Source organism: Anopheles merus, chromosome 3R, assembly GCF_017562075.2.
Source record: "Anopheles merus strain MAF chromosome 3R, AmerM5.1, whole genome shotgun sequence".
Taxonomy (NCBI): Eukaryota; Metazoa; Arthropoda; class Insecta; order Diptera; family Culicidae; genus Anopheles; species Anopheles merus.
The window spans coordinates 20,179,827-20,203,202 of record NC_054084.1 but is presented as its reverse complement, the minus strand read 5'-3'; the positions used below and the strand labels follow the sequence as shown (position 1 = coordinate 20,203,202).

General features: G+C 45.2%; 1 protein-coding gene across 4 annotated transcripts; it reads left to right on the top strand.

Annotated features, from left to right (window-relative positions):
• Positions 1-3,036: 3,036 nt before the first annotated feature.
• Positions 3,037-22,912, top strand: LOC121595234 (activating transcription factor of chaperone). Of its 4 annotated transcripts, none has more exons than XM_041919018.1 (4): positions 3,037-3,192; positions 4,577-4,894; positions 5,003-5,110; positions 20,406-22,912. In XM_041919018.1, exons 2-4 carry the CDS (start codon positions 4,741-4,743, stop codon positions 21,587-21,589), a joined length of 1,446 nt encoding a protein of 481 aa, XP_041774952.1. In that variant the 5' UTR covers positions 3,037-3,192; positions 4,577-4,740; the 3' UTR covers positions 21,590-22,912. The 4 variants fall into 4 exon arrangements, with proteins under 4 accessions (XP_041774952.1, XP_041774951.1, XP_041774954.1 ...); XM_041919017.1 differs by having other exon boundaries at positions 5,000-5,110; XM_041919020.1 differs by lacking the exons at positions 3,037-3,192; positions 4,577-4,894; positions 5,003-5,110 and adding an exon at positions 11,601-13,605.
• The last annotated feature ends 464 nt before the right edge of the window (positions 22,913-23,376 follow it).

Here is a 23,376-nt window from a genome sequence, read left to right as displayed (position 1 = left end):
CTACGAGAGGTGAGGGGGGGGGGGAATGTACCGGCGTCCACAACGACTGCACGCGGTCTGCCCGCAGCACAATAGACCCTTTCCACTGCGTCGTCGTGGGACGCTGGCCCTATGGCATATAATGCCCGCGCTCTGCCCTGCTGGCAAATAATCACTCAATATCTCTCCATGTTCCAGCAGTGCATTGGATCGCTGCCGCCCGGTAGAAACGATTTTTGAGTGGCACTCACTAACACAAAGCTTGGTTAGTTCAGGTTGCAAGATTCGTTTTAAGGCAGATAGTAACAAAATAGCAAACAGTAGTGTTTCGCGTGTGATTGGAGTATTAATGCTTGTGATGTTGATGTAATGCGAAATAACGTTAGAAGGTGTTTAGAAAGTGTGCTGAAATTATCAAAAGTACTGCAGCCGTTCATTGGTTTTGATAAAATTGCTGAAAAAAGATGGAAATACATCATGCCAGTAGTGTTGTACTCCGTGCTCTCAACACGAATGATCGTTCCCTTTATTGATCTCTTCACGCTCGTCTTATATTCTGCTTACCGTAGACCTGTTATCTGCAATAGTTTACGCTCCGCTGGTGGTTGATCTACGCTCTCTAACCTTACCGTGCAACCAGACATTGCGAATCAATTTCACGTAGTGAAGCGATTGTTTTTGTACGGACGTCTCATCGAATATCATCGTATGCCATAGATTTAGACTACACGCCTCACAGTGCGACGCTATTTGGATGGTATATCTACTTGCACGGCTAGGACTTATTTTCGATACTACATTTTCTTCTAATAAAAGATCAGGTATCATTTATTACCCGCTTAAAGTTGGTTTAAATCCCCTCATTCCGTTATATCTTTGTTTGATGACCAATAGAGACAGAAATTTGGCCGGTCTGGTGGTACAGTCGTCAACTCGTACGACTTAACAACATGCCCGTCATGGGTTCAAGTCCCGAATAGACCGTGCCCCCATACGTAGGACTGACTATCCTGCTATGGTAATAAAAAGTCACTGAAAGCCAAGCTCACTTCACTAGTGGGTACAGGCAGGCCTTGACCGACAGCGGTTGTTGTGCCAAAGAAGAAGAAGAAGAAGAAGAAGAAGAAGAGACAGAAATTTATATTTTAACTACAGGCGGTCCCCGAGATACACGGAACCTCTTATACGCGGATTCGGAGATACGCGGTTTCCTAAATTTGACAGTTATTTGGGACAATTGTACTAATTTGACACATAAATTGGCAAATCAAAATAATTTCTGTTTAGAATTTCTCGAATGTGAATAACCATTTCAAAAGGTTTGAAACTGTTGTATTCAGTCAGTATCGTACCAAATAATTAATAAAGTAGCTAAACCCCCTACTTGCAAAATTATACGAAAATTAGTGACATTTTGACTGGAAATCACGAGATTCGACTTACGCGGAAATTCGAGATACGCGGTTTTTGGCGCCCGTTTTCGGTTCCCAGTAACCGTGTATCTCGGGGACCGCCTGTATAAGACATGCTCATGGGCAAAAGTAGCTCATTCTATGCGACAGCATGAGTTCCGTCACTCAGAAGCACCACTGAGTTTTGCCAACAGGGTAGCCACCAAGTGGATGCTGCCGGAGGATCGTTGAAGATGCTCGTAAACATTGGCAAGCGTGTGTACTAGCGTTCTGCACTAGCGTGTGCCCAAATACTAGGTTAAACCGTGCGATCTCTCGCGACACAATCAAAGATAATTGTTTCGGAGACAGCATATTAATTATCTCATTGACGCGTAAGCGAACGCGCGAACGCTTGATCGATTGGCAGAATTTGATAAGGTTTACGAGGCGTTTATTTATTTCGCGATTGCACATTGATTGGTGCAAAAAGTTTTGGGAATAAATTTGTTTTGATGCAGGTTTTTGGTACGTATGGGGCCGGCATGATGTATTGTAATAAGGTTTGCGCCTGATGATGACAATTGATGGCAAATATCCCCACCCACAGTATGTTAGGTTCAATGGATTACGTAAGCAGATACTCCCAGATACAAGATATTTTAAATTATAATTCTATATCGAAAGGAAGTCGCTCTTCCTACTTCCGAGATGGAACATGATGTGTCCGGAATCACGTGATCTAAATGTGTTAGCCTAAATTTCTTTCGCACAATACACTTCAACAGATCGACAATCTAACAATTAATTATGCGAGTTAATTATGCTGAGTTATAAGTATTAAGATGTAAAAGAACGACATGAATTATTAATTTTAGTCACAATGATGTTATCATTACCATACATTTTCTATGCACGAAAGACACGAATGAAATGCAATATAAGATCAATCGATCGGCACTCACCAGGTAAGATTTTTCCACGTTGAACGACCGATATTCACGAAACTACCATATTCACATTTAGTATGAAATTTTTTATTTTTTATGTAACTTGCAAATGCTTCTTCGTGCTTGATCACAAAATAACTCACAAAACTCTCTGTTTTTATAGGCGTCGGCTTTTCACCTTTGCCTTGTTTACCTTTCCGTCGCAACCGCCAGCGAAGATCATCAATACACGATCAGCTGTAAATTAGCCTGTCAATCGGAATATTTGGCCCATTGCACACTGGGCTGAGTGAAATTGCAATCAGAAGCACGAATATTTAAATTGAGGCATTTTTTATTGGTTCCCGGAAAGTTTTGTTTTAAATTAACGGTATTATGCTGTACATTTGAATGTGTCTTCAACTAAAAATCCGGATTAATTTAAAAATAAAAACAGGAATTTCCAGGAGCTAATACAAAGTATTAAATTTACAAGTTAAAATTGATAAAATATTAAAATGAATAAAATTTCTGTGCCAATATTTTATTGTAGTTTATATGAAGAGGCAAAGGTATCAATAATCAAGTAATAATTAAATAAAAACATTCAAAATAATGTTCAACGTACCAACGTGCCAACGCATCAAAATTGACACGTGTGTACAATATGGCGGTTCGCAAAGCGCCATGATCTCACCTTCTTTTCTACACACCGTACCGTGGTTTACACGCGACGATTGGAGTTCAGTTTCCCAAATGCAGCCACCAAGAACGAACGTACTGAAATTTTGTGTTGTGCTCATAAAAAGGTGAAAAATGGATTAATCGCCAGCTGCAAAGCAAGCGCACTACGGTGCCCAAAGTACACCCAACAAAATGCTATTTAACACGTTGTAAGTAATCGATAAATCGCTCCATATACCCACGGAACAGTGAAAAGCAATAGGGTGATTAGGGTGGCGAACGGGTGTGAAAGGAAGGGGAATAGGGGCATAGGGGTGCGAAATATTTGCTACGCAACATACACATGCCCATTGGCCCCGGGGGCCATACGCGTCATGGAGGAAAGGGGTTGGCTGGAACTGTGCGTACCGGTGGAGGTGGAGGGGTGTGTGTAAACTGCAATCAAAAATGCAGCAATTTTACCCGCTTAGCGTTATCGCACCGTCACCAAACGGGTGTCAAACGGAAGGAAAGCAAAGCGCCCATCGAACGATGCCGGAAATTTGGGAAAAGCGAGGGAAATTTATTTCGGTCGAGAATGATGTAATGCCCTATGCGTGTGCTTGCAATTCATGTTGGACGCTTTCACCCCCCTCCTGTGGTGATGTTAGTGGCCCGTTGGATCCAACACACCAGGTGTGTGGCGTAAAAATCAGGGCCTACTCGGCCTATCGGGGAAAAGAAAAACTGGTTTGTGGTGGACACTTTAACGGGTTAAATATATTGATGGGTGGGGGTGTGTTGCACTTGCTAGTTCAACGCTGTGCAGTTTTTCTTTTTCTGCAGCGTTGAGCATTATGCTGACCTACTTTTACCACGGCTTGTTTGGAGCATGGTTTGGAGTTATTTTTTGTAGAGAGTAAAAACATATGCTCCCTTTAAGCAATACGGCAAAGCCGTCCCTACTGAATAAAAAAAACATATGCTCCATGTGTTGGAGTAGCGAATTTCACAACGTTTTGACCATTGCTCGATCGGCCCGGCATCCGTGTATTGAAGCGGGTGACGTGATGCTGCTATTAGCGTCACATATTAATGCTATTGCGAATGACGAAGCAATTTTGCCGTGATGCTCTTATACCCTCATACACACACACCCCTACAGACACATACAAATATGTTGCACAAACACGCACAGCACATTTCCTGATCTCTAGCGGCGAGAGCATGAGTCATCGTCATCGCATTAGAAAAGACCCGCGCGCTACGTTGCCAGGTAACCCACCAGGTTGGGTGAAATCAATTTTCTTAACGTCGAACCCTTGTACGTGGTCGGTGCGGAATGCGAAATCTTATCGAAAACGAAACGCTGTTTATTTACTGTCGAGTGCGATGATACCGCGATAAGAGATATGCCAGATGCAATAGTATTTGTTTTGTTACTTTACGCTGCCCCTCGATCGTATAGTTTGATTGTGAGGTAATTGGTTACGGGGGATTTTTGCGCTTCTGTCGTTGAACATGGGCTGAGCAAGTGTTGCACCTCGAAATGAAACCCTTCGATGTCTACGCTAGCACAAACGCTGATATTCTCTGCTTTTCTCCAACTTCCAGCGCCGTCATGGCATCCCAAACCAGCAAAATGATGTCCCCAGCGACGGAGGCCACCGATTTCGAACAAGAACAATTTTTACCATCATCCACCATCATTGCCCAGGAGCAATTTAGCGGAACATTAACATCATCATCAACAAGACCAACATCCAACTTCCGCACCAATGCAGTCCGCCTCTATAATGGATATGCTGACGACGCCGACCGCCTTTCCCTTGAAGATCGATTGGGAGGGCAAGATGGAGCCGGCGTCTCCATCCGACTTCTCCTTTGCTAAGGAGGAGTCCATTTTCGACGATACCTACGATTACTGCAAAGGTTTGTGTTTTCATGCACTGGCAAATTAGAAGCTTCAAGCAAACCAAACAAAACTCACTACAATTTGTTTTTTATTTTTTCTCTCTCTAATTTGTTTCGTTTTAGAAGACCTGTTCAATAATGCTCTCATCGATTTAGAAACTGAATTTAAGCCGGAACCATCGATACTAGTGGATGGTAGTTTTCTGGAGATTCCTCTTGAAAAACTGCCTGAAGGTAGGGCAGGTTTTTTTGTTCCTTTCTGGGGATAATGGGTACAAAATTGTACCATTGTACACTGTATAGCAGCGAAGGTTTATCAACAATCGCTCCGCGTTGTTATGTTTACACATTATGGTCACGTTTTGGACTACGTTTGTTTTAAAAAAAAAAGATGTTTTCTTTTGTATAACGAGATAACCTTGTACTGAGGGAGCTAAAGAATCAAAGTTCAACTACTTTTTGTTTTCGTTGCCAAGAATGGCCATTCCGTTTTTCTTACCTTAGACTTGCGGCAATACGGAGGTTTTCTACGACCCAAAAGGGATAGCTTATCCTCTTGAAGAGACAAGAAATGCTTGTCTTCCGTAACAAAAGAAGCGATAAGAAAAGCATCGCGAAACTTTTGAAATTTTATGACAAACTAGAAACACAGAAAGAAATGGTTATTTTCCTATTAAGTCAGTAAAGTCAGTAATTATTTACAGCAAATACGATTATCAATCGTTATGCCTGTTACCTACTGTTATGAAGGCCAGTTATTAAACGAAAAATAATCCTTAACTTGGTTCTTTTAACCTTAAACAATGTCCATTCTGGACGATCTATGGCTTGTACGTAACTATTATAGGGGGCCTTCACGATTCTAGTCAGTTTTTTGTATGGAGTTTGACAGTTGAAGGCTGAAATCATGTAAACACTCCATACAAAACCACACAAAAAACTAGCCTGCAATTTTCAGTGTAGATTATTCTAGCCACAAAGCTAGAATTAGATTCTAGTACCTGCTCGAAAACACGGTATTGTTTACATTTATCCCAAGGTGGATTAAAGAGATCAGGTGGTGGAATCTAGAATCAAAGTGTATGTAGTCCAGGTGGTCTCATAGCATTTTTTATAACCAATTGTGAACATCACTTTTTGACAGAACGAGTGAAAACGTTTGCTCCAAAGAGCTTTCTGGAGGCTTGACGAATACTCAAAACACTCTTACAATCTTCATTCAGAAGCAGAAGCGATAAAAATCAGCCTTCTAAATTAAATTCATACACCTTGGGATAAGCCCACCTGTATATTATACTCACTTAGACAGCTGCTCGAAAACTGCTATACAATGCAAACAGATGACAGGCTGAAATTTCAACCTACGAACTTCAAACGGAAAGAGTCCCATAATCAGTTATAGATCTAAAATAATGCCTTTTATAGATTAAATACTCAACTTTGGACTGGACTCTCTACATGACATATACATTTTGTGCAATAAGTTCTTCTGAAACAAGAAATTTACGTTGCTCTCCAAACTCCCTGGTTATCTGAGCATTCGCGATGTATTTATTTATATTTCATGTAAACCTTATCAATTACAAATACAATGAATATTGCTGTATCGATTTTCAAACAATTAAATCCACATTAATGCTGATCAGCTATGATCGTTTAAATCAGTGGTTTTCAACCTTTTTGCCGCTTTTCCCCCCAAGTAGGGTGCATGTAGGATTTCATTCCCCGCTCACAAGATCATAAGCATGAGGAGAGCGTGGTAACTCAAGATATTAGGCGAAAATTTGATTAAAAATTCCCTACTTTGAGGGGAATTCCCCATCGGTTGAAAACCGCTGCTTTAAATAATCGACTATCAGCTAAGGCTGAAAGGTTTATGCTATCGTTTTGTATAATCAATATCTGATATCTGATGCTATTGCCGTCGAAAATGAAATAACCATGTAAGCACAATAATGCGGATTTTTGATTATATTTCTTCCGTAATGCTAATTGTGTTTATCGCTGCAACATAATCGTAATGCATTTGATTTACCATTTGCTATCTCACACGTTGGTTGTGTGATGGGCGTTATGAGCTGACTGACTTGATAAGATGAAGAGAAAATCACGATTATTTCATTTTAATCTTCGATTTCCATGAGGGGCTCAGTAGTGAACTGCAACATATAAAATTGACTTTCGAATTAATTTATGTTTGGTTTTAAATTCGCATAGATGTGTGAAATGTTGATCGACATTAGTAGTTCCGATCTAGAAGTCAAGATAAGATACTAATGTACTCAATTTTTAATTTATTTTAATGACATAACAAAAACATGGATTAACCTGATAACCTTAACCATTAGACCTAATAACGGTTTGGAAGAAAAAAAAACGTTACGATTAACTCCAATTGAAACATTTTTTTAAATTTGGTTTAGGAAAATCGTGTAATTAGTAAACTATATGCCCTCTATTCCTTCAAAGACTCGAGAGGTTTGAAGTAAAAAAAAGACAGACACGCACACAAAAAATGGAACAAACTCTTCCATGAAGCAAAAACCTGCTCCATCACGCACCATTATTAAAAGGCTGTGGTTTTGTGGTGGGGATCAGTGTGCCACCCCGAGAGAGGATGATTCGTTTCGCTCGCTTTGTGTTAGTTGGTATTTTTTTGAGTTATGCTTTTTTTTCCTTTCGTTTTGGGTCGTTTTTGTTTTGCTTTTAGTTTTTGACCCAAGCGGACCCCAAATGCAGCCCCAATGTGCTTTGGAGCTATCAACTTTGGCAATGTTACTGCGAGCGTTCGATGGCTGTATTGGTTGGGTGTTTGTGTGTGTGCGTGTGGGCTCGAATCAGCTAGAGTGCGGCTACTGGTTAGCAATATCACGTGACTGCTGCATGATCCACCTAGAAAGGAAGTTGGTTGTGTTCGATTCGATCGGGCCGGGGGATTTTAAGTTTATTATTTATGCTTTCGTTATTCCTTTGTTGAGCTGAAGGCGTTATCATTGGAGCGTTAAAATAATGTAACAAGTTTATTAACTTCACTAGTAAATAATGAAGGTACAGCAGGAGCAGTAATGCTTTTGAAAAATCCATTAGCTGCGAGCAAATTTGAAACTGTATAATTTTGAAAATGGAATGATACGTATTGCTGGATCGATTGGGAATTACCGCATTGTATTGATAGTCTCGATTACTTTAGCGGTTTCGTTATGATAGCTACAATATGTAAATTTATTAGCACTTGATCAATCATGATTGCAGGCATGTATTGCTAGTTTACTGCAACCGGTTCTTTCAGTGATCGGTTGCGAATTAAACAAAATGATCGTTTATCTAACAACCAGTGCAACCTACGACTGGTTTGAACTGGTTCGTTGCGTTCTAAATAGTTTCTACGATTCGCTCCAATGGCTTGTTGAATTGCTTTTGTTTAAAAAAAGCCCTTGATGATCCATTGAGACACCCGGAAAGCATAACCTAGTCCAAAGAATTAAATATTGTGCTGACAAGGTATGTTTTAATCAGAAGACTTTAACCGCACTACTTACAGACACATGTAACCGTATCTAACCTTGACGGGTTAGCTTCCTGTATTCGACGTATACTGCGCCTGTGTCCTGTCCGGCTGTGTCTGAAACGCGTTCTGCCCTAGCCCGAGGCACGTTTGGGTGGATGCTGATAGCGCGAGCGACCCTTACACACCCTTACCCATTGACACTAAGCCGAGCTCGCTCAAAATGCCTTTTCTAAGGGAGCGACAGCAAAGGGGTAGTGGATTGTTGTTTTGAAAGAAAGCAATACCCTCTCCAAAACCCGTTCCTCGGAACAAACAAAAAAAAGGGCTTCTTCTGTTCTGTCACGTTCGATGCCCGGTTGGCGATGAGGTACGGAAAACCCTCGCTTCACGGCCATACAACCGACCGGCAATTTCCGATCGTCTGGAAATCCCTTTGATTGATTTGAAACGGTCAACAGGAACCTACAGGTTGACGGGTTGGCTGGTGTGAGCAATACCCCGTGGCCGTCAATCTGGACAGTCGATAGTGCGATAAACAATCCAATCTCTTTTTGTGTGTTTGATTTTCTTGCCTGTATGTGTAGTACGCTGTCCTGCTACTAGTGATTTGTCTCAATATCACAGTCACAGGCAATAATATGTCGCATGTTGTCGCAATTTGCATACAACCCTGGTAGGAGCTCCGCCAGCCCGCCAGCCCGCCAGCCAGCCTGCCACCCTTTTACGGTAGTCGCTGCTGATGTACGTTTTACAACGCGCGGTAAATGATAAATAATTTAAACGATTTAATTGAAGCATGTGATTGGGGATTTGCGTCGTTGTCACTGTCAGTTGGTGTGTGTGTGCGTGTATGCAAGGGAATGTCTGTAGAGCAAGAATGCCTGGGAGGGGACAAACTGGACACACCACACCGATGGACAACCAGAGCAGACGACGCTGCGTGTTTGTTGATGCAAACAATTTGTTTTGGTGTCATGTTTTTAAGCGTGTGAAATTACTTTTTGCTATAAATGGTCACTCGGTTCAAACAATCTGCTGCTCTTTCCTTCCGGGAGCGTCCTCACCGAGAGCTTTGTGCGCTCTTTCTTGCCTCGGGTGTGATAAGATAGAGGGAAGGTTAGGGTTTAATGTCTGTGTGTTGTGCCCACACCCGAGATGACCTGGTGGAGGATGTTTTCTCGCATAGACGCGCGGAAAGTAGACTGCAACACACAGACCGTGATCTCACCAACGCATAATGCAGTCGGAGACAGGGATGATGCACTGAAAAACGAAGTGTTATCGGCATTGGTGGCGATTCGTTGTGGCAGTCAGTGCTAATCTCAGAAAATGGAAGTGATGTGGAGGCTGCATTGAGTGGTACGATGTGTACTACAAGAAGTACTTTATTGGGTTTTCCAGGGATCGTCATAGTTGTGGGACACTTCCTCGATTCTATCCTTTTGGGAATTAACTTTATTTGAAGGGAATTGGGCTATATGGCACCCTTTTTGGACAGGCTGCCTTGCAAATTCCTATTTGTCCAACAAGGATGCTATGGGGTCCAATTCACATGACATAGATTCCTTTGCCCGGTAGAAAGAGTCAATTAAGTGTTCCACAACTATTAGAATCGCTCGAATCCAAGCTTGTATAAACCAATATGATATTGGGGAACATAATTGTTCACTCGTTTAAGCCGATCTCCAAAATCATCTGCTTGAAGTCGGGTCATTCCACACAAACACTCGTTGCATAAGATTCAAATGAAAATGTCAAAGATTTCCTCCCTAGTTAGGAATCTCAAGCCCCCTCATCATCCACCCTCCCGATGTCTTACGCGGTTTGTCTCCCACCATCGGAAACCCATTAATTCGCGGTAGCCTCGAATATTTTTACCGATTCCACACGAAAATCCATGGCAAACAGGTGTGTTGTGTTGTCGCCCGCTTTTATTCGGATGACTTTCACTGGATCTTGCGTGCAGTATGTGTGCGCCCTGGTTAAGTTATTCCGGCCGCTTGTTGTTGTCCTCAGCCGTACGATATGGCGCGTTGTGATAGGCTTTATTGTCTCTCTCTCTCCCTTTTTCTTTCTGATCCGTTGGACCCGCTGGACCCGCGGACCGCTTATCGCAGGTCAGCAAAGACGACAAGGGGTTGGCTGGGGCGGCGCTTACCTCTTAAAATTGGATGGCCATCGTCACCGTCATTAGCCTTCAGCCGGGCGTGAAGAGGAGGGCAGCAGGAAAGTGGCTACTCCTCCCCGGTAAAGAAGGGTGGTTCGGAGTCTTGAACAACACCCGGGAAGTGGTGAAACAGGTTCAACTGCTGCTGCTGCTGCTGTCGTCGTATGTCGTCGATGGCGTTTGCAGACAGGTACACCGTTTCGGAAGACCCTTCACTGGCCACAAGTGGGGTTTGGTGTTTTTGGGGTGTAATAACGTGTCATCTACCCAAACGAAGATGCGTAAGATGCTTGTGCACGGAAACAAAGGCACGAAGGAGGATTGCACGGAATGTTGAAAACAGGCCCGTCGCTGGATGTCTGGTGCAGGTTGAGACGAACGCTACAAGGTGGTGCAATTCCATCCCCCCTCTAGTACACGCTTTCAGAGCCCATAGCTCGTCCATTAATATTACGAATCGCGAGATTGTCGACACACAATGGGCGAGCAACTTGTGCCTCTCATTATATTTTGACCCGTCTTGGCGCTCGGCAGTGGCATTGGTGTGCGTCAAAACATGCGTGCTTGGCTGGGTGCTGCTGGGTGTATTGGTGTGGGATTAGCGGGGGTTGTGTGGTCGTCTTGGTCGTCGATTCCCTCACCCCCTCAAAACACGGGGGTTGCGCGATGATAGTATTCGGGGTGTTGATCACTCTCACTGACCACGATGTGTACGGTTCGCCCGCTCTCCGTTTAGGCTCTCCTGGCCTGGATTGATTGCGCGGGGGTAATACACTAGCACACTTAACGCCCTTATGTGTGTGTGTGTGTGTGTGGTGGAGCCATTTTGACGGTGGTGTTGATACGCACACACCGCGATGCGGAATGCGTTTGTGTTTGTTTCACGGTTTTCAGCAAAATGCGCCATCACTCACCCTTCCCTGCTTCGGGGGATGAGAAATCGAATCGAAATCACCTTTAGAACCACCACCAATACCAATAGCTGGTGCTGCTGCTGCTGCTGCTGCTGAGGGTGTCCGGCGGCGGCGCCATCACAAAACAGGCTCAATCAGTTACACTCAGTCGATCGTTTGAGTCGCGTGTCCGCGTGGTTGCGCTAGCGCTTGCGTAAAGCTTTGCTTGCGTTGCTTATTCTTCTGATTGGTGCCGTTTGGTTTGGTGCGGAAGCTGCTGTGCTTTGTTTTTACTTCGACAGGCGATTATTTAAACAAATACGACAAGTGTTCTAATTGAATTACACAGCTTACGCGCACACGACATTTTTTAGAAAGGAAAAGTGCGCGTGAAACTTACCACACCAGAGTGTGTGCGTGTCCCGTGTCCGTGTGGCTTCGGTGAGCGGAGGTGTATGAAGCAAAAGAAGGTCGTCCGCTGTCGTCTGGTGTTTGCCGGTGGAGCGATACCAGGACCCGGAAGTTTAATGTAATAAGTGTGTTTGTGTGTGTGTGCCGTGTGCGGGATCCTAACCCCTTTTTCGCGCCCTGTAGCAACGGGGCTGGCAAGATTGGGCATACAGTGCTACCGCTACCACCCGTGAGCATGAGCGTCGTGGCCGTCGTTGCGGTGGCCTATCGATACACTTGGAATCGCGAGATCGTGTTCAACTCCCAGAAGCTGGTGAAGAGACGACCGGTGGCGTTGGTGCGTACCGTGCTTGCTGCTGCCGTCTGAGTCCTTCCGAGCCGAGAGAGAGAGAGAGAGAGAGGAAGAGAAGAAGAGGGCAACAAACATAGCACAGTCCAGGGACCTTTAGCACGAGTCGAAACCCCATTACGCTTGTACAACGGCCAATGCTTTTTTGAGTAGGAAAACGCCACGTAAAACGTGCAAAATAAAACGAACACTTTTGTGAATTGAGAAGGAGACGTATGTAGGGACAATCATTAAAGAAAGCTCTCTCTTTTTTGCAGTTTTAGTACGGTTTTAAAGTTATTAAACCATTCTCCGTAGGCAAAGAGGCATTACGAAAAACAACAACAACAACAACAAACCCCTCCCAAAAGGAAGAGAGCTAAGGATACACGAAAATAGACAAAACTGCAAACCGAGGGATCTTGCCAATACTCAAAACCACTAATACCCACACCCTCCCTGTGCGTGTGTGTGTGTGTGTTTAATATTGAAATATTTTATTTCTCATTTGGTGTACGCATACAATATCTGTGATTGAAAATTGCTGTGTGTTTTTTATAAATACTTTTATACAATAATTTGTTTGCTTGTTTTGTTGTTAACGATCATTAGTCGATTTGCTTAAATTTTAGTACGATTTTGTAGTGCGGTAAAGTCTCTCTCAGCGCCGGCGTACACAAACACACAGGCACACACCGGTTGACTCACATTCTCGGGGGCTTGTGGGTGAGTGAGTGTGTGTGTGAGTTTTTGGTGTGGCCGCCACGGTTTTGCCGTTTTCGTTATCCTTTCTTTATAAGCTTTTGTTGGTACCTTTTTGGGGCAGCATTAATATTTCCAATTTGCCACTCGATTCTTGCCCGGAGGAGAAAGAAATAGCATTAGCATTGTCGAAAAACCAATTGTGAAATTCTTTTGTGCCCATATTTTCGAATCCCTGGTGGATATTGCTTATAAGCAGCAGCGTTTAGTCATAGGAAGCATATATACATTTTTAAACTTTAGTGTGATTGCACTGTGCGAGATTAATTTTTAGATAGTAGAAGTAGTCATTAGTAGCACTTGAACCGCGTAAATTAGATTGTCTGTCATTGTTCTAACTCGGACGACGGTACGAGCGAAGCGAGAGAGAGAGAGAGAGCAGCAGCACAGGAAGCAATAAAGCAGTAAACACGTACGATTCGAGCGGTCTCAAGGAGCCTCTCGAGCAGAAGGGTCTTTAGATATAGACATCGGAAGACGTTCAATTCACTTCGTAACAGGTGAAAGGAAGTAACATTAGCCATCAGAGTAGGGGGTAGACAACAGAGAACGGCTTGGGTGGGAATTGGCGGCAGCAGCAAAGCTTCGACAAATCAACCCACACGGTTTACACAAACCCCTTCGAGCGGGGTGATCCCTACGAGATGATGAATGTCTACGGTTAGTATAGAACGCATTCAACAAGTTCATTTGCATTTGCCCCCCTCCCATCTGTATGGGTTCAAAGGGCTCCCCCGGTAAACGATATGTAAACACCCGTGTGTTTACCCGTGGCATAAAATGAAGATGGCTCTCCTCTTGGATCGTGCGGCAACGAAACGAAGATTGAACCTGAAGCCATTGCTCCAGTTTGACTCCAGTCCGGTGCGACGAGATGCGTCGCCCTTTCTTCTTCTGCAAATGCAAAACAGCTCCACTATCTTCGGTCGGTTATCAGCAAACCGCGGCAGTTTCTTGTGACTTTTGCCTTTTCGCGCATAGCAGAAGAGGCCACAGATGAGATGAAGCGGCGGATGCGTTAAGGCGCGATCGGTTTTTATTTTTTCGAAGGTTCGTCGTCACACTCGTCGGCGGCGCGTGCGAGTCTGATAAGTGTGTGTGTGTGTGTGTTGAGCGAACCGGGCGGTACACTTCGGGATGCTGTTAGGACACACACACACTGGTTGGGAGCGTTATGGTCGCAAGAATGAAAACAACACGGCTTTTGTTTCTTTGGGCAGATGGGCCGTAAGGCTGCGAAAAGGCTGATAAGTTGGCTCGCAATCACACACTTCGAAAGAGGTCCGATGCATTTTGTGGGGCTTTGTGGTGGGGGTTTTGAAGAATGATCCGGTATGATGATGCACATCTTACTAAACAATACGTCTATCAGGATCAGATTGCACAATGGTGTGGTGTGTGGTTTTGTGGCCTTATTTTAAGTGATTGACATTAGCATTGAGCGCATGAATCTAGAGAGATGGTGCCGCTACAGAACTGCGCAAATCGTTGAGAGAGGAGGGCCCATCTTTGATCTTCGGTGTACGGTGCGCGCGGTAGTTGGTAGATTAGATTCCGTCCAAAATTAGGTTACCGATAGAGGGCGCACCTCAAAGTGTGTGTGTTTGGACATTGATCCAGCACGCCGTCGGTGAGTCCCCCCCTCCCCACCGCCGTGGATGAGTGTGCGGACTGTGACTTATCGTTTTATTTGCTGGTAGTATAGCATTGTGATAACTGTGCCGGGTTGTCTCCAGTGCATATTGGAGGAGTTGGAATGCGTTTTGAACATGATGAAGAATTAGTTCCTTTAGATGATTGATCTTGATCTTAAACCAATTTTTAATTATTGTTAATTACATTGATTCTTGGTACCTTGTCCTTTAGATGTTTGATAGTTCAACAATTTATGACGTTTTTTTTTGTTTTCTTGGACATTTTGGAATTTATTCAATGTTAATTCTTTAAAATTATGCATCAATTAGGGAAATTTTTATTATGACTGCAAATTCTTGTTTGATTATTTCTTTGTCATTATACGTTATCGATTTATTTTATTTTATTTTAACACAATCTTGGATTGGGTTTTTACATACACGAGGTTTTAAAATGTGCATTAAACCCGGAAGTTATTATTGTTAGTCCGCGCGTTTCCCATACTTATAGGCCTAGGTAGATCACAGTTCTAGGTCTCACAGATGAGATGGGAATTCAAGAAACACACCTAAACAATATCTGTACAGCTCTGTGCGTCAGACTGTTTACTTAACTGCCTATGGAATGGCGCCTGTGTTGCGTAAACTCTATGCGTCAGTGTAAATAATGCATTCAACCTGCGTTAACAGGTTCCTCTCTGCCCATATACACACATCTGTTAAACACCTTTAACTCATCGCTGAACAGTTGCTCATGAATGGAGTGTAACGTTTTCCTTACGTTACACTCTAAAGCACGCATAAAGAACGCTGTTTTACTGTTTTACCTGCCCATTGTAATGGGCTTTAATTTTCTCATGCAAAATTATCATGATCATTGAACGATCGATTAGCGGGAGCACACTCACTCTTTCCCCATTATCGCGGTTAGGGAGTACCAGTACCTTTGATCGCTTTTTCAATTGAGAATCGTTTTACAACAAGTACCTACACACACCCCGGAAGGCGGAGGGAGAGAGCGGCTGGCTTTAGAGTGGTTATTCCCCACCGGTGTGGAAGAAAAAGGAAGCTCCTCCTCTCCCCCTCGTTTAGCGTAACATTATTAACCATGCAAATGTGGTGTGGTTAAGTTGCGTGTGTGGGCGTCCATTTAAAACTGCGCGGCTTAGTACACAGACGGGCAGCGGGCCGATATAAGCGGCAAAGCTGGTGGTCTATTTATTAATCAAACGCCCGTCACAGGTTTCAATTTTCTGTCGGTCGATATTCGGTCACATTGTGGCGGGAGTTGGGGACATTTTTTTAGCTCACGGACTGCACACACACTCGTCAACAGTGACGACAATTGTTCTAACTGCGCGACTTCAGAGAGCTTGCACAAACTGCTTTTAACCAGTTTTACCATTCCCTCCCAAGGGGGTGGTGGTCCCAGGTCCTGTGTGTGCGTGTGTGTGGCACCATCTGCGTAAGAAAGCGAATGTTGGATTGTGTGGGATCTGAACCCATAAAAGCGGAATTCATGAATATACACGACACCACCAGGCAAGGCACCACCACCACCAACCTGTGTGTCGAAGAGGAAGGAAGGTCTGGATGGATGGAATGGAAGGCTCAAATGGGGAAACCGGTGTTCCCGTGCGACAATGAGGAATTGTTTGCCAAGGAAGGAACAGGTTTCGCATCGTGTTAGTAGTGGGATGGATGCACCTTCCCCTCGGAAGGGTTGTGGTTGTGGATCGCCCCGAGGGAGGCCAAACTTTGCCAGCCTTAGAGCGCTTTCCATTCTCCACGGTCAATGAATATTTATATTTTTGTATCGGGTTATATCTGCGCCAAGCAAGCAGGTACGCCAAGCAGCAGTCGTTGGGTGTATTCGTTGTGCTACTGCACAACACACTCCGGCTTTTGTAATGGAGAGTGTCTAGCCCGGGCGCGCAAAGGGAGTTGTGTGCACGATGGTGTGTGATAAATGTTATGGGTTTGTTTTTCTTGCATCTGTTCACTTTGCAATGTTATGTTTGCGTGGAAAGATTCGATTCTATTAATTCTAACAAATTAGCAATGCCAGGAAGTTGACCCCTGCCACCCCGCCAATGAAGTAACCTTGAAACTTGAAATACCTTCGCAAAATAACAACAAAAAACGCACAAGCCAATGACCCTTTCTGATCACGCAGTGCTGCTTTTGAAGCTTAAAGCAAAGCTAAGCCCGCCAAATTTAAAGCTGAAGAAGGCGGAGTGGAGGAGCTCTGCTGGTGGTGGTGTAGAAGTTATCAATGAATTGACCCGCTGGCCTTGCCTTTCTATTCCTTCGGTGTTTTGGTTCGGCTGCGTGCGAATTGAGGACTTCTGGTGTGTGTGTGTGTTTGTGCCAAAAGTAGGTCAGCTCGAGCGTGTATGTGCGCGTAATGTTTTAATGAGTTCAAGAGAAAGAACAAGTGCGAAGGAGCTAGAGAATGCAAATGATGGCCATAGAGTAGTTTGGAGTGAGTGAGCCAGATATTGTAATGATCGCTATGATGAAATTGTGATTTAGAGTGACACAACAAATCATAGAGAGTCCTTGCCTTGCGAGACAAGTGCATGCTCATTAAAGAAAGATCACATAATCGGTAGGGATATATTGCATTTAAATCCCTCCTCTCTGTGTACCCCAATATCTCCCTGACCCACCATCGAGAGGAGAGTGGTAGTATCGCACGATGTTGTTTTGCAAAACGTGACACTGATATCAAACGGTCTCGCACAATGCCGCCAATCGACCGGTGGCGTGGCGTGATCCGAACCGACCAACACCAATGTTTTGTCACATTGATCTAATATAGGTTTGATTGATCGATCGAAGGCGAGAAACGGAGAGAAGAAGACTGCAACGCATCGTGTTTTGCACGGCTACTGTGCGTTGTTATTGTTGCATTATTGGTTTGTTTGTTTGAGCAAGCAAAATTGAATAAAAAAACCACACAATTCACGTGTGTTGTTCGTGGTAGACAAATGAGACCGTGAAAATAGAAGTAGAACGAACGATTGGTTCTTTGTTGGCTTGCTTATGGCCCCAAAAGAAGACCTTGCACCGTACGGAGCGCAGTGATCCGGAAATTCGTACCACGAGCTTCCTTGAACTCGGTCAATGCCTTGCTCCTCATGTGTGTATAGCACGATCATCGCGGAAAGATCATATGCATTAGAGTTAAAGTTCTGGAATTTCTGTCTGGCTTAGCTAGCTCTCACAATAAAGCTCTGCTTTTGGCCTGGTATTAGATAACGACGGGGCTAACGTGGTAGCAGTAGCAGCATCAGCAAGCAAACGTTGTTGTCTGTGAAAGCCTACCATGAACCCTGAACACCAACACCAGAGAAAAGGGGATGGGGGTTGGATGCGAAAGAGTGCACAATCGGCGAGTCGGGGAGACCATTGTCCCCGAAATAGATGCCCCCTGCCTGATAGAAGTCCGCGCGTGTCCTTCAGTTTCGTCGTTAGAAGCGACGAACCCTCCCGCGCGATCGTATCAAAGCTCCATCAAGGAAGAAAGTGTTTCTTTTGCTCTCTACTTGTATTTGTATTTGTTTTTCTCTTTTTTTTGTATTTGTGATGTGTGGTATGTGTCCACTGGGTTTCATTGGCGAATTTCCTATTTATTGTCTTACCCCTGGAGTTCCTCGGAGGAGCTGGTTCAAGATCGTGCACCGTAGGCATCATCATCCCAGGCTCATCTGGTGGGGGGTGCCACCTATCCCGCGACTACTACCACTGCCCTTGCCTTATCACCTATTGGGTTGGGGTGGGAAGGTTCATGGTACCGATAAGAGCGCAACCCGCCGCCGCCGATGATGATGATGTTGATGGCAACTTGCGCTGACGGTGGCGACCAATCGCGGAGGAGAGGACTCGGGCGTCCGTTTCGTGGGGCCCAGGAGTCAGTTTAGTTTGCAGCCGACCGTTAGTGTGTGCGCTGGGTTGTTGTAGTGTGCGGCAACGGAAAGAGACTTCGAATGGGCGCAAGAAGGCTTACCTAAAGGTCCAAATTTAGTAGCTTCATTCGGTTGAGCTTTAAATAGAGATTTGAAATAAGAGATCAAGTTGGTGGTGGTGGTGATCAGCATTGCATCCACTACTGCTGGGAAGGATATACGGACGGAGAAAGGAAGTAGACACTGTACTGCTCTGTCCCTCTCAAAAAGCGCAAGGAGAATCCCCCACGGTCCACAGAGACAACCTCCTCCGCCGCCTGTGTCAATGAAGATAAACGCTTACGCACCGCTGCTGCACGGTTGTTTGCCGGGTGTTGGAACGCCGTTGTCATCGTTTGCTGTTTCTGCGTCGGTTGCCGCCTGTGGTGGTGGTGCCGCACCGTTCCCTTCGTCGCGCCCAATCTGCGAGGGTTCGGTACACTGCTGCTGCTGCACCGTGTCCCGGGATTGTCGCTGCTGCTGCTGCTGCTACTGTGCCGGTGGGGCGACCGGAGGCCTGCTGCACCGGATCCCGCGAGCCGAATCGCGCGAGCAACGCAAAAGCCTGACGCTGCACATCACGAGCGGAAATGTTTAACTATCACTTTCCCCGCGCAGGTAGGCAGCGCGATAAGAAAGGAGTGGGGGAAAAACTACCCTTTATTTTCGGACGATGTGTATTTCGAACTTCTGAATATTATAAGAGAGGGGGATTTGTTGTTGCTTCTCGCAGTTTGATGCAGAGAAAGTTGGGCGGGCGCTTCTCTACGTAAAGCAGGTCCGTTTTCGAACGTTTGAGTCATAAAATGTAATCTACAACGTGTCCTCCTCCCCGGGGTAACAGTAGGGCACAGAAAAACGCCAACACTCACCGACATGTCAGCAATATCAGCCTTATCTTACCTTATGTTGCTATGCGCAACATATTTGCAGCATAAAAGCGCTGTTTGTTGCTAAGGAAAGAAAGGTGCAGCACACCCTACCGTACGTACAGTACAGGTCTGTTCCATCATATCGCAAAAAAATCAAACTCGGTCTGTGTGCGTGGAGGGGTAAAAAGAGTATCTTATCGGAGCGTTATCGTTTGTGCTCAGAGCGCGGTTGGAAATTGGCCTTAGCGCGATGAAGCGAGGTGTGGCGTGACATCATAGTTTGAGAGTGTAAAATGCTCAGCATTATGCTATGTTCTCTTGCCTTGTAAACGGTGGATAGTGTTGTGAATCATACCGTCTGCAGCATATGGTGTGGTACACCCTTAAGCACTTTGTTCGACGTTCGTCCCTTAACATTACAGACGGTTGCGTTCAAATCCTCATTCATGGTTTTCGCCAGTCTTAAATATTCCCCCAAATAATTCAACATGTTGACTCTATAGCTTCAATCTCGCACAATCGCAAGCCTAGTTAATCATCGTCTAGTGATAAAAAAAGATGCCCAAAAGGTGAGCGGAGGGAGCAACGGTTGTAAATTAGACGGCTGCCGAGGCACAAAAACAACGGTCAAAGGTGGGGGACCGACGATGCGACGATAGAAACAATAGCCGGTTTTGTAAACGATCCACTTTTCGGGACGGTCCGGTTTGAGCCGGATCTCGTGCAACGGTTATCTCTCTTGGCTGGAGTCGATTTGTTCTTACGGTCAACCATATCTGCAAGGTCCGTCCCCGCCGTGTTGTGATGCCTTTTATTTATAATGCATTGAATTTTGCTGTCGTTGAATGGAGACTTTTATCACCATCCAATGGAATCGTGATCGCGGTCCAGCTGTTGCTGTCCCGCGGGGAAGAAATTCGAGTCTAGAACGCTCTTTTGACGATTAATGCACTTGAAAGATAATATTAATAAATTCTTCTTTTTTTGGTCATTTCTCTCGCCAGATCTATGTTACGATGACAAGGTGAAGATATCGTCCAGCGAGTCCGAGCTGCTTGCCGCCAGCTATGGCGCGGTGCCGACCGTTGTGGAGGATGAATTCTACCCGTTCACGCTGCAGCCGGAGGCGAAGGGCAGCAATGGGGCCGGACCGGAGCTGATGATGGAGTTTGACTGTCCCGGGGCCGGCAGCTTGGAGCTGATGAGCCAGCTGACACCGCCGCAAACGCCGCCCCAAACGACGGCCTTCGGTGGTGTTGTCGGTACCGTCTTACCCATGCAGGCCCAGCTACAGTCCGTCCCGTTGCCGCAACAGCAGCTAGCGCAGCAGTTCCAACCCCTGTACGCTCCACTGTCGAATCCGGAACTGTTGTTGCCGCAGCAGCAGCAGCAGCAGCAGCAGGTTCCGTTCGTCCAGGGCACTAACGTGCTCTCGACCGGCTACTACATCGTGGACGAGTATGCCACCATGACGCAGATCGGTGCTGGTGGCATGCAGCAGCCGCCGCAGCAGCAGCAGCAAACCGTCACGATGGAACCGTTGCAGCAAGTACCGGCCGACATCGGGTCCGCTCCGTTCCACTTTAGCGAAACCTACACGCCCCAGCAGCTGAGCGAGATGGCCAACATCGTGCGCAGTCTGCAGATGGACGATGATTCGTTCCAGGGCGGCGATGACGATGACGATTCGTGTGCCGGATTTTCCGAGGCCGGATCGGTCGAGAACGGTGGCGATTCGCTGTCGTCATCTTCGTCGGCTTCCTCGCTGGTCGCCCACTCGCCCGTGTACAGCGATTCGGCCGAATCGTCCGGATACTACGGCAGCCGGCACGATGAGGCTGCCGCCGCCGACGACGACGACGATGACTGGAGCCCGTCGAAGACGAAGAAGCTGTGCGTCCGGAACGGCGGTGCCGTCACGAAAAAGCGTACCGGCGGCAGCACCACCCGCACGTACGGTGGCCGCGCGCCGGAGGAGAAAAAGTCCCGCAAGAAGGAGCAAAACAAGAACGCGGCCACGCGCTACCGGCAGAAGAAGAAGGCCGAAATCGAGGAGATTCTTATTGAGGAGAGCAAGCTGCGCGAAAGGAATGACGAGCTGAAGCGCAAGTCGCAGGATCTGGGGCGCGAGATCAGCTGCATCAAGAAGCTGATGCGCGAGTTTTGCCGTAGCAAGGGTTTGATCTAACAGAAGCAAATGCTAAAAAAGCGATTCAAAACATTTTCCGTTTGTAAAACAGTAAAGTAAAAAAAAGCATTAAAAGATAGTTATTGTTTGTATCTCTCATACCCCAGTAATAGTTTACACGTAAAAGTAGTTTGCCAGCAAAATTAAGCAATATCAAAATCAGGAGCTCAATCAATAATCGCTACTGAGTTGCAGCTAACGGCAAACTTGGAGAGAGCAGCGCTTCAAAGCGCCACCAGAACAACCATTAAAATACTTACTTCGCGTACCTTCTTCGTGTAGAGAGACAGTCCTAGCGATCGTCGTAATTTTAAACATGCATCCATGCATCCATGCTATATGTCCAAGCCGAAGCTACCCTTTCTTGGGTGTGGTATGAGGAGGACCACAAGGACACCTTTACAACGCACCTAAGCAGGGGCAGAAAAGGAGGGATCATTGTGGATGCATTTTAGACTTTAGAACAACAACAAAACTTCATATCTTCATTCCTTTCGCGTCAGCTTAGAGTAAGCAGCGCAAACGAATGCGCCGGTCTGATCCCGAGCTCGACACTCAGTTTTAGAGGAACACGGTCGTGAGAAGTCGAAGAATCTTAGTAGAGGGAGAGAGAGAGAGAGCGAGTAGAGGGGTTTGTAGTCCCATAGAGGAGGTGGCGTTGGTAGTTGGGGGTGAAAGGCAATCGTTATACCCAAGTGTGCCGGACACTTTGTCCCGCTAATGCCGCCACCGGGGTTCGTCGTCTAGTTCTATCGATCTTACCCATCATCGACCATTTGCAGTTAATCGTAGAAGAATGTCGGTGGAAATTGCGGTTTTCACGTTGAGATCGGATTACGCATACGTCGCTAGTTGACGCCATTTATTGTACGGCCGTTTCTTTGTTTTGTATTTTTGTGAACTCCGCTCCCCGCCGGTGTGGGTGGACAGGCGTTTTCTGTGTATGGCGTGCAGTGTGATGCTGTGCCGAAGCTCTGCAGAACCGTTTGTCTACCACCACTCCTGCGGGGGAAGGTTTTCTTTCATTTCGTGGCGCAAGGGGATCGTATTGAATTCGGGGTGGAAAATATATGTACAACGTTTTGTTTTTTTTTTTGTCAAAGACAGAGAGGAACGGAGAGACAGGATCGAAATTTCACTCAAACTGTGTTATAGATTAGGGTCAGGGAACGCAATTAAATTAAAAAAAGAAACACACACTCTCTTAATACATTTTAAATGCACTGTATTTCATGTTCAAATACGTTCATTCTAAACAACCATAAGGCACAAATCGGGCAGCGAACGAATTCAATACGATAGTGATGGCGTAATACACATAAATACATCCAGAAAGGAATATGAAGATTTTGATCACAGAAAATAAACCCCCACGTTTGTTTATTCAAATATATATATTTTTTATCGGTAAACCCTATACCGAACGGGGAAAGAAAACTGGTTGCGTTATTATTTGTCTATGTGTTTGAAAGATATTTGTAAGAAAGAAAAAAAAACCGGCTCGGAAATCCAACGTCTAGTCTACGATCATCTCGTCTGTATGGAACATGGGGGGTGATTTTTTTCTTCACGTTTCAAATGACTTGATCGATGAGATCATCGATCGTGATTGTATGTGCACTAGGGAGTGGCAGGCTAGGATTGTAGAATGCAACTATCATGATAGGTTGCTGCAAAAAGGCCTTAACAATGCAATAATTGAATTAATACTCTACCTAAAACATTCACAAACCTTTTTTTTATAACTAATAATAATAAATTGATTGCTTTTCGAGGCTATGCCAGTT

Coding starts and splice junctions, on each gene's coding strand:
- LOC121595234 (XM_041919017.1), top strand. CDS start 4,741: ATGCAGTCCGCCTCTATAATGGATATGCTGACGACGCCGACCGCCTTT. Junction 4,895..4,999: donor TACCTACGATTACTGCAAAG/GTTTGTGTTTTC, acceptor GTTTCGTTTTAG/AAGACCTGTTCAATAATGCT. Junction 5,111..20,405: donor TCTTGAAAAACTGCCTGAAG/GTAGGGCAGGTT, acceptor TTCTCTCGCCAG/ATCTATGTTACGATGACAAG.